At 51.3% G+C, this 11541-nt stretch overlaps 1 protein-coding gene across 1 annotated transcript in view; it reads right to left on the minus strand.

Moving 5' to 3' along the window:
• Nucleotides 1-7521: 7521 nt before the first annotated feature.
• SF3A3 (splicing factor 3a subunit 3) overlaps nucleotides 7522-11541 on the minus strand; it is a 22804-nt gene continuing 18784 nt past the window's right edge. Inside the window, exons 16-17 of the mRNA XM_008694370.2 lie at nucleotides 8769-8824; nucleotides 7522-7819 (exon numbers count right to left, since the gene is read on the minus strand). Coding sequence (XP_008692592.1) covers nucleotides 7742-7819; nucleotides 8769-8824 — 134 coding nt within the window. The 3' untranslated portion in view covers nucleotides 7522-7741. The remainder of the gene's footprint in view (nucleotides 7820-8768; nucleotides 8825-11541) is intronic.

Here is an 11541-nt window from a genome sequence, read left to right on the forward strand (position 1 = left end):
TGGCCGGCTAGTGACTACGTTTCCCAGCAGCCTCTGCGCCACAGGATGGTCAGCCAGCCTGCAAGTCCCAGCATGCCTGCACCAATCACAGGGGTGCTGGGGGGGGGTCCCCACCCCCATTAACTCCTTAGGTCCTGGGCTACACTGGGCTCCTGGTTCCGGAAAGGTTTTCTTAATGACTGCTCTAACCTCCACCCCGGCCCTCCAGGTCATGGGGCCAGAGCTCCCCGCCCAGGGCCCGGAAGGAAGATGGCCACGTCTGCCTTAAGGGAAAAAAGAATGCATTTTCATTTTCTCCTGTATTCCATTCTCAACTCCTCTCATCCACGCTGGCCAACTCTGGCTTTCTCTGCACTGAACTACCTTGTCCTGGCTTAAAGGAGAATAGCACTGTTGAAGAACCATCGCCTCTGTTTCCCAGGTGGAGAAACAGGATCACAGAGGTTAAACAGTGTGACCAAGGCCCTGCAGCTACCAAGGGGCTACACGGGGCTCAGCTGAAGTCTCGCTCCAGCTTCTGTGCATTGACCCTGCCACACACGGTCACCTTTCTTCCCTTCTCCCCGTGTGTGTGATGTGTGACGTGTGCATGACGGGAGCACCTGAGCCTGCCTGCCTCATGGGACGGCTGAAGACAACGGATGTGAGTGTGCTCTGTAAAGGGGTAACACTTCCTGTGAGACCCAGTCCTCCTTCTCCTCTTCCCTCTACCCCTCCTCTGGGAGGAGAGAGGACATGGGAGGGGGCCCCTCAGCTCTCAAGACAGTCTGAGGGTGCACTTTATTGCTCTCAAGCCCCCTCTCCTGATTTACCCACTTTCTCCTTTTGGGCTTTGATTTCTGCGTCTAAGATAAGGAGCTTGCCCCAGATGGACAAAAGGGGCCAGCTCGGATACAGGAGTCCAGGACCAGTCGCTCACCCTATTGGCTATGTCCCTGTAAGCTCCCTGAGGACAGGGCTGTTTTTTTCGACATCACCCAGCACAGTTTCTGGCAGAGTTGGCCCTCAGAATGTATTTACTGAATTAGTGAATTAATGAATTGTCTTAATGAACACACTTTCTCTCGAGGTTTGACCCAAACTAAAGGGTCAGTCCTGGGGAAGGAGTGACCACTGTGATCTCAACCCAGTGCCACCTTCTCTTTCACTAAGCTGGGAGTTGCTGCCCTAATGGCCAGTCCAACTCTACATATGTAAACATCTTCCAGAAACAGCACCTTCTTCTCAATCTTCTCCTTTTGCCAGAAATCCACAACTCAAATGCAGCTTAATTTTATTTGAATTTGGTTTCAAAGTTACGTGGGGGATGAGGAGAAAGTGAATTGATTCAGACCCTTAGAGATAAAGGGGTTGGGGTCACCAGGAAAGCAGGGGAGCCCCAATTCCAGCCCCATTATTAATGATAAAGGCTGGAGAGGAAGATCCGGGAAAAGTGGATGGGGCCAGACTTTGGAGTCCTCCCATTTGATGGGGGTCAGGAGGGAGGTTCTGTTTTTCCAGGTGAACCCCAGCCTCTCCTTGGGACTGGGGCTGAGGCCCTGCCCCCTGGGAGTGCACCAAGTTCAGGCCCAGGCCCTGGGAGGGAGAAGTGAGGATCCTGGAACCCAGGCTGCGGACTCGATAAATCCCTTTCACTAAAGATGTAGTTGCGGGAATCAGAGCTGCGGTGGGACCGGGGGCTTGCAGGGCCTACAGGTTCTGCTGGACCCAGCTAGGAGAGTGGGAAGGGAGCAGGGCACGGTGGAGGAGCAGCAGCTTGGCCCCAGCCATGGCTCAGAGCAGGGGGCTCCTAGTGAAGATTCCCATCCAGCTGGAGGCAGTTGCCTGAGGCTGACGCTTGGCAGCACTCCTGGTAGCAAGGCTGAGCCACAGCCCCGGGACCCCCGGGGGTCCCTGCCATGCAGGCGTGGCTGCAGCCTGCACTGTAGCCTGAGCTGGACCAGTTCAGTTGCAAGAAGAGATGGGACCATTCATACTCCACTTGCCCCTGCCCCCCACTCACCGAGGCAGAAAGTGTTAAGTGGGCTATAGACTGAGCTGAACCTCCCTGGACCCCCAGCTCCCTCCCCACTAGGTCAGCTGGCCAGTCCCCAGAGAACATACAGGGTGACCAGAAACAAGGAAGCATGTCATGGAGACTTGGAAAATCCCAGCTGCTGCCCCGGATTTGGTATAATGCAGAGCTGAGAGGGCCAAGCATGCTGGACCCCAAGCAGCCTGGCTCCCGGCAGGTCTAACTGCAGCCAGATTCAGCTGCTGACCTGCTCTGTGCAGATGGGAGGAGAAAGGCATGCAGTTCTGAGGAAGGACAGCACCGCAATCTTTGGAGCACTCCAAGGGCTCACCTCACAGAAGTCCAAGCCCTCAGGACACATGGTCACAGCTTTCTGCCCTTTGAAGCAGTCACTACCTTAGCAGGAGAAGGTGGCACAGATTTTCCCCTGCAAGACAAAGTGGAGGGCAGGCTGAGGGGCGGGGAACTCTGTTCAGACTGAACAGGGAGTGAATGCCGCGAAGCGAGGCTGGAGCCTCACGTGTCTGTCCACTGGTCCTGGCCCCCACTCTGTCCCTGCCTCTGCCTCCCAGAGCAGGCAGGTGTGAAGGAGACACGTTCCTCTGGGGGGCTGGCAGGGTGGTGGTCACCAGGAGTGTAGCGGGAAGCAGCTTGTCCTCTGGGATGGTCGGGTGGCCTAGGCCTGGGAGCAGAGCAGGGCTGCCTGGGGAAGTGCTGTGACACCTCCGCTGCAGGGGGAGTAGGGTGGGGTGGGAACCCCTCTGCAAAGTCCCAGCCCCCACCCCAGAAATGGCTCGTGTGTGTGTGTGGGGGGGGGGGGCAATCACAACCTGAAACTCCCCTCCGTGCTGCCACCCTGGACCAGCCCTGGAGCTCGCTCAGCTTCTGTGGAGCTGGTGGGGAGAGGGGGAAAGGGGGGGGCTGGGAGGGGAATCTGGAGGGGGTGGGGCACCAAAGGTACAAAACACAGACCTGGGGAGTGATGAGGAGAGTAGATCTCAAAGGTAAGGGTCAGCCTGACCAGGCTGAGGTTAGGGTGTTGCTAGAGGCTGAGGGTTGGTGAAAACTGAGCTCAGACTTGAGGGCCTTTCAGAGTGGGGGTTTAGAGTTGGGAGCTAGTGGGTGAGCAAGGCTCGGGGGCTGGGGAGCAGCGGGGTGGGGCCAATGGGAGAAGTCAGGGTCGGGGCAGTGGAGGAGGGGCTCTGGCCCCAGGCTGGTGGGGCTGCCCAGCATTAAGTGCCAAGCAGAGTGGGCTGCCACTGCAGCCCCGCAGAGAGCAAGGGCTTGGGCTGGCGGTCCAGTTTTTGGCCCGCAGGCAAGAGCTGGGACTGGTTTCTATTTCCCTGTTGTAACTGAGGCTGCACTGTGGGCCGCATAGTGGGCAGCACTGAGTCGAATCAGCTGGAAGAGGAGAGTGCTGGGAGTGTAGGAGGAGTAGGGACAGCCAGCCTGGACCAAGCTCAACGCCCTGCCCCAACCCCACTGACTCCTCTCCCTCTGCTCAGCATCTCTCCCAGCACCTTACTGCACACAGTCGCCCCTCCCCTGGCAGCCATGCTCCCCGCGCTCTGCTGCATGCTTGGAGAACTTTGCCTCCTGCTACCACATCTCTCCGAAGCAGTAGAAGCTGTGCATATCTGCGGACAGGTGTGACCACTGTGGCTCCATTCCCATGGGGTGAAGGCATCAGGAGGCTCTCTCCTCCTGGACAGGAGCAGGGGTCAGCTGACTTCACCCCAGGTTCTGGGCTACCAGTAAGATCAGCAGGAGAGGAGGAAAAGAAGAGAGGGGACCACTGCAGGGAGCAACCAGCTCAAGGGTCACAGTCAAGGAAAGGCCAAGTGAAAGAGGTTATGACGTCAGGGAAAAGGAGGGGTAGTCCAGGGTCCAGCACGAGTCATGAGTTAGGGTTGATCGGAGAGTCCAGGAAGGACTGGGGTCCCTGGGCTGAGGACAGCCACTTCTGAGCAAAGCAGTCCCCTGGCTACTGTTGGCCACAGGCATCTTCTGCTGAGGTGCCACGGGAGCCAGAGAGTGAAGGATGCAGCTGAGGGCTGCACAAATGGGGCAGTGCTTGGGGTCCAAGGTGCTGACGTGAGGCTTGGCCGTAGGGGACACGTCCCTCCCTCACCCCTTGTAATTTTGTTTTCCTTTTGTAAGTCATCTCCACTCCCAACATGGGGTTCGAACTCACGACCTTGAGATCAAGTCACATGCTCTGGGTACTAAGCCAGCCAGCTGCCCCTCCCCTCACCTCTTCTTACCACCAGGCGCCTCAGCCCCTCTGTTGCTCCCTCCCTTCCAAAACCACAAGCAAGAAGCAGTTCCCCCATCGACACCTCTCCAAGGGGAACTGTTTCCAAAAGTGAACAGGTCAAGAGAAGGGCCCAGAGGCTCTCCAGACGTCTGTCCATGTGAAAGGGAGGGCCTCCCACATAAGCCTCTTTTTCTCCTGCCTGTTTGGGTAGATGAGGCTGGTGGGACAGCTCGAGAGTGTGAGTGGCCAGACACTCAACGGAATCAGAAAGCCTCCCTGGTTAGCTCCTAATCAGCATTACTCTCGGCTCTTGCCCATCCACTTTAGTTTGTGCACCTCTCCATGGCTAGAGAGAACATTCCCAATATTCCCTGTGCCCCACCACTCTCCCAGCCACGGACCTAGCTGCACACCTGAGGCTATGGAGGGCAGGGAGCATGTGTGCATGAGGCAGCCCCTGGAATCACCTGTCCGCTCTGGGAATTCCTTCCGACATTGCCGCCACTGGGCACACACAGGGGCCACAGACACAGAAAGGAAGCACAGCCGAAGGATGTCGAGACTGTAGCCGGAGGGAGAAATTAAAGCTAACTGGCAGTGTGGGCGGATTGAAGGACCCCCATCCCAAGGTCCCAGCGGGACATGCCTATTTGTGTAGATCAGAAATCTGGCAGGTAGAGAGGGCTCTCAGGAGGGACAGAAAGGAGGGGAGGCCGTGTCCTTCCAGAACCCACCCGGAATGGGAGAACTCAGGCTGGCTGGTAGTAGAAAGGGTGGTGTGCAGGGAGAAGCCATAGGTCCATTCCCACCATGAGAACTCTGAGGCGAGACTGCTAGCAGGATCTGAACAATGAGGGGTAGCCATCGTCCCAAGGATAAAATAATGCAGAGGGAGGAGAAAAATCCCAGCGCTACGTCTGCTCCTCACTTCCCAACACATTGGTTACACTTAGGGTACTCTTCTCTGTGAAGCCTTCCGGCTCACGTTGACCTCAGGGAAGGGAACAAAAGGAAAGTGGAGGAAAGGGATGGCCAGTTGGGTCTAGATACACTTCAGTGGGCTTTCCTCTCAGAGGTGGGACTGAGGAGACTCCTGTTTCTGGGAGTTCCGTCCCAGGATCAGCCTCTGGGTTCAGCAGGACCAGTCTGGGGGACAAGCCCAGGAATGACTCCTTGGCAGCTTCCTGCCTGGCCTTCCTTCCCTGAAGAGCAGCCTTTCTTCTTGAAGGGGGAGCTGAGTCACCTGCTCTCAGCAGGAAGCGCCCTGGTCTCCACCAGGAGGTGGAGGTTCAGACCCCACGTCCAAGGAAGGGATTCTAAGACTCAGGAACCACGAATGGACTTCTGGGCATTCATGAACCCTTAAAATGGCATGCACAAGTATCTGTGCACATGTATTTTCCTGAGGAGAAAGTCCACAATTTGTATCTTTGTATTTCCAAAGGAATCTAGGATCCCGGAAAGATTAAGGACTACTGCTTCTGTAAGCCGAGAAGGAACCATGTGCTCCTGCCCGAGCTTGTCAGGGCGCTGAGTGGGAACCCTGTTCTTGCTACGGCAGAGCCCCTGAAGTCCAGATTTCACGGAGTCACCTCTGGGAGAACCACTTCTGCCAGTCTGCCTGCACCTCCGCTGATAGCTCCGTGCCCCTCGGGCCTGGTGGAGTTGGCTGGAGGGCTTTCTCCCTGTCCAGGTTCACTGAGCTTCCATACCTCTGGTTCTGCTCCCACTCACTGTCTCACGTCCACCCAATCCTCAAGGTTTTTAAACCCAGCTGGGACACAGAAGGCACTAAAGAAATATTTGAACGAATGTAACAAAAAAGAAAAGAATCCTTGGCTGTGACAGGGAAGAGCCCCAGGGTTCCTCCAAGGCCGCTGTGGTGCACAGTTCACTGGGCGGTGGTTACCTGGGCGAGGGTGACGGCAGGACTCCTCAGAACCTGGTCCCGCCTCCCCTCCACGCGGTAGAATACAGGTTCTTGCACCGACCCCGGAATCCAGGTACCCACCCCTAAGGAGGAGGTACCCGCACACTCACTTCTGAGGGGTGTGACAGTTGGAAATAGCAGGTACATCCCTTGGGAGCCCCAATGCCACTACCGCGCCAACAGGAAGGCTGGACAGACACGCCCTCCCCACGTTTCCCACTCCCAAGGCTTTGTTCCACTATCTTCCCAAATGGCAGGGTCTCCTTGCACTTTGGGCCAGTTTTTGGTATTCAGTGCTTCTAGCTGCTCCATTAGATTTAGTTATCTGCTCACTGTGCTTCAGAAGCTCAGTCCCTGGAAAGGTTGTCTAACTGGGGTTTGAACAGGAGTCGTCAAAGCACAAACGAATGGCTGAGGAGCTGCCCGAAGGGATGGTTAAACCGGAAGGGAAAACACCTACCCAGAGTGACGTGCCACTAGGGCAGGGGTGGTTAGAGCTTACTGCTGTGGAGATGACCAGGGCAACACAGGAACGAGAGGGAAACCGCCAGTTCCGGAGCTGGGATTTTTACAAGCGGAGAGATGACAGACAAATTGAAGGTCTGAGTGCTGAGGGCCAAAGGAGGCCTCCGGAGAAATCCTGTTTCGGAGCAGGCTCCGGCTTTCAGACAATCGTGCCTGTGGGCAGATCACGGCCTCCTTGGCTCCCCTAGGTCTTTCCATTTGGGATACCAGATCCAGATCTCAGGGCAGCTGCTCAACGCCATCCAAATCTTGGCTACCAGGGGTTGGTGTACACGAGCATATTAGCCACTTCTTAGTCAAGTAGGGATCTTGCAGAAGAAACAGACAGGATCACCAAAGACTTGTTCTGAACAAGCAAGCAGGTGAAGTCACAGGTGGTCATAGAGCCACTGTACGCCACACTGCTGAGGCATGGGGCCCATTCCAGAACAGCTCAACTCCTTCCTTTATGCAAATAAAGAAGGCAAATCTTGGTGCCACAATCTTGTCCTTAGCAGAGGCCCTGGCTCACCCTCCCCATCTTTGTCTAATACGTGCATAACTGGCTGACTCAACTAGGGCAGGACTTATATCCTGGGGTGATGAGCCTTTGGGGGCACCGAAGCAAATGGGCCTGGGGAAAGAGGTTAGGTCAGATCCACCTAAGAGAATAAATGTAACATAACCAGTGCTCCTCAAACCTTGGCTGCTACTTAAATTGATGAGAAAGAGGTAGGGAAGTATTAAGAACTAAAGGACTGAGTTAGTCCATAATACTGGGCTTCAGAATAAAACACATTCTCAAGAAGGGCTGGGTTTATTTTCTGACAGAATCTTTTAATATAAAACAAAGATAAAACACATCTCAACCCTGCAATCTGCCAGCATGCCTTGTTGTTTTTTTTTTTTACAAGATGCACGCTAGACCTTAAGACTAAGTAGCAGAGTCTTTAGGAGCATTTGGTTGGGAGAAATAGAAAAAGCAGATTTCAGGTAAGCCTGGGCAAGCCCAAAAGCTGAGATACGTCCCTGAACACTAGAGCAGTCCTTGTCTTTTCAGATCCTCATAGGTCTTCTTATTCACAACATTCCCACTGGAGTCTTCATATTCTTCCTGAAAGGAAAGGGAACACTATCAGCTATGCCTCCTGGGAGAAATGTCTGGAACCAGCCTCTGGGTACCTGAGCTCACCCTGGCTTGATTTCACGGCATTCATCTAAGACAACCTTTCTCAACTGGGGTTCTGCAAGAGAATCAAACTTGACTGCTCTAAGGCATCCACTGTATGTCATGAACCAACACATCCTAGGCATCGAGAATGGTACGATTTATGACCTATCTTTAGGACACCTGAGAAAATAGTCCGTTCCAATCACTCTCTGTGTCTAAAATGATGAACGCTAGTTGAGAAAGGGTGACCTAAGATAATAGTTCTCAAATTCCCAAGACCCTAGGTTTCTGTCCTTTCTACCCAAGGCTGCTGAGGAGTTGAAAGGAGAGGCCAAGAAGGCTGAGCTTCCTCATTTCCAGTAAAATTCTCCTGTATTTTATATACCGGAATTCTACATTACAGTTTGTAAAGGGCTTTTTTGCTGCTTTAAAAAAAAAAGTGGGGGGGATAGTTACCACACCTCACATACGTGTCACTCCTCATCTCTGAAATCCGCTCTTTGGGATGACTATCTCTAGACCAACAAGGATGCCTCCCCACCCCATGAGACAGGCTTCTCTCTCACTGGATGCTTTCCTCTAAGAAGACCCAACCTATGATATGGATTCACAACTCCTTAGCCTATGAGTCCTCACACAGGGCAAGACATTGGGTACTCCCGCTTGCCGCTTCAGCATTTCAAGAGCAGAATACAACCTGTCTTAAGACACACATTTCAAGTCTGACACATGTAATATCACAAATAAACTAGGCTTCCATGTCAAGAGCCAATTCAGATATTGGCACATAATACTGGCCACTACAGTGAACCAGGGGACTGCCTTTCCTCTCCCGTCTACAGGGTGAGGGAGCAGTCACTTGACACTCCCATGACGCTACACGAGCACCCACCTCGGTGTCAGGCTGCCATCGTTCTGATGCCTTCTGCAGTTTCAGCTTGGCCCACACTGCAGGAAGAGAAATGAGCAGCAGTCAAGACTGGCCCGAGTATCCATCAGGCAGACAAGTGTTACAACATTCCTGTCCCCATTAAGATCCCCCTGGATGACCCTGTGCTTTAGACTTTTGCCTGCCCCACACTAGAATTTCAGTTCTGGACCACCTACAGACAGAAACCCCCTCCATGGCAAAACTTACCATAATCTTTGCTTTGCTGTAAAAGAAAAGTTGGACCAAATATAACCAGAGACCTCTTGGAAGAGAGAACTGATATACCCTCAAAGAAAGAAGTTAATGTGGTACAACCCAACGGAATTATGGGAGAAAGTGACCTTATGGTCTTAACGTTCATTACAGAAGAGAAAGGGAATACTAGGCATGGTCAAGTATGTTTATTTAAAGCCTGGTGTGCAGATTTCAAAAGCTTCAGAGGAGGAAAAAAAAAAAAAGGTGAAATATCACAGCCAAAGAACCCGAAAGATGTCTGGCTCAACGAACACTGGAGATATTAAAACAAGAACTCTGACAGTTCAGTAAAAGCATCCCTACAAAGATGAAAGGGAGCAGACGCTTCCAGAAATGACCACAGCTTCACACATACACAAAGCAGGACAGGCACTGAACCAGGAAAGAGAGACCTAACTCTGTAAGACTGGTGTCAGAAGGTGCACTCTCAGAACAGAGATCCACACAGAACAGCTAGGACAGGTCCACTGAGGGAGAGAGGTAAAGTATTACCAGTATTAGGAATATTGATTTCTAAATGCTTCCAGAGTTCCCATCAAGTGGAGCAACTCTAAACCTGACAAGATTATATTGTGCTGAGCAGTGGGTATTGTATGTAAGAGATGAATCACTAAATTCTACTCCTGAAACTACTTTAATGCTGTGTTAACGAACTAAAATTTAAATAAAAACTTGAAATATTAAAAAAAAATACTTGACAAGAACAGAATACCACAGAAAGCAAGCTAAATCCTATGATGGGGGATGAAACGCAGATGATATATGAGAAGTGCTTAGCTCTGTGCCCGGTATACACATGCTCGCCCCAGCACCCTTTCCTTCCTTGCTCACTGCTTCAAAAGAGCTAAGGCTTCAGGCCCAGACAATATGCACATCACAAGCAAACAGAAAATTTATCATGTGCTGCAAGGAACCAGAGCAGAGTCTTGTCACGTCTATGTCCAGGCCACTCAGGAATTCAATCAGGCTGGTACTAAAATACTGGAGATTGAAAATGCTGCTGTGATTGCTTTTTCTTTTTTTGCGGCTGTCATGATTTTTGTTTTAAGGGAAAAAAAATGGATGTAGAAAATTTTGGAGCAATAAGGGGGATACTGTTTTTCAGAGGGATCTGGAAACAATTAGAAAAGAATGGGATCACCTCTGGGCGCCAGCGTGGATTCACTAAGGGTAACTGAAGCGAACGAATTGAATTTCCTGTTTTTGATGAGCTAGCTGACCCAGTAAAAAGCCAGAGACATAGGATATCATGATTTTAGCAAAGTCATTGCTCTCATTGGCAATGTCCACAGAGTTCACTACAACGTTTAAATTTCTTATGCTATTGTTGTAGACAACATGGTGGTAACTGACCTTGATGCTATTAGTTTATTAGTTAGATAAATTTATACCTAGTGAATACTAGTCAACGGTGACCACCCACCTAACTCATGGGGAACCCTGGTGGCAATTTCACAGGGATCTTTCTTAGCTGTTTTTTCTCCAACTTAACAAAAATAGGGGAGCCTGGGTGGTTCAGTTGGTTAAGTGACTGGCTCGTGTTTTTGGCTCAGGTCATGATCTCAGGGTCTTGAGATCAAGCCCCGCATCGGGCTCCATGTGCAGAGCCTGCTTAAGATTCTCGCTCTTCCTCTCGCTCTACCCCCACCCCACCGTGTGTGCATGTATGCGTGCTTGTGCGCATGCACGCTCTCTCTCATAGTAATGATAATGATAAAAATAAAAGTTAGATTAAAAACAAATAACTATAGTTTAAATGACAGTGCTGAATCCCTCCCTCCTGTCTAAAAACTCCAAAAGAAAAACTTCAACAGAATGATCCAAAACAAAAACCAACAAGTAAATCCAGTATAAAAGCTTTCCAACAGGAAATGAAGAAAAATTTCAGAAACTCTACGCCATAACAGAATTAACCTCCATTCAGTAATTAATTGCTTACCACTAGTGAGACACCTGAGATAAAGCCTGTCACAATCCAGTGGGAACCAGTATGTGTACAATCACTGACCCACTATGGAAGTCTGAAAGGAAGCCGGAGAGTTAATCTAGGATACTCAAAGGGAGGAACAATGCCTGGGGAAATGAGAGGGGAGAGGTGATGATGAATTTGTAGTAAATCTATGATCTATTGAGGGTGGGGGAAGAAAGTGAAAGGACAAAATGATATTGAGATAAAAGTAAAAGTATAAATGTTACACAGAGAAACAAAATATTAAAGAAAAGTCATGATGGATGGAAATGATAAAACAAATCCAAGAGGTGGCAGTAATCAAATGTGTATGAGAGAAATTGATTAACTGAGACGTCTGAATCAAAGAGAGATTCTGGGGGCGCCTGGGTGGCTCAGTTGGTTAAGCATTCAGCTCTTGATCTCAGCTCAGGTCATGATCTTAGGGTAGGGAGACTGAGCCCTGAATTGGGCTCTGCACTGGGTGCGGCATCTGCTCAGGATTCTTTCTCTCCTTCTGCCTGACCCCCC

Source organism: Ursus maritimus, unplaced genomic scaffold (assembly GCF_017311325.1).
Source record: "Ursus maritimus isolate PB19 unplaced genomic scaffold, ASM1731132v1 scaffold_32, whole genome shotgun sequence".
Taxonomy (NCBI): Eukaryota; Metazoa; Chordata; class Mammalia; order Carnivora; family Ursidae; genus Ursus; species Ursus maritimus.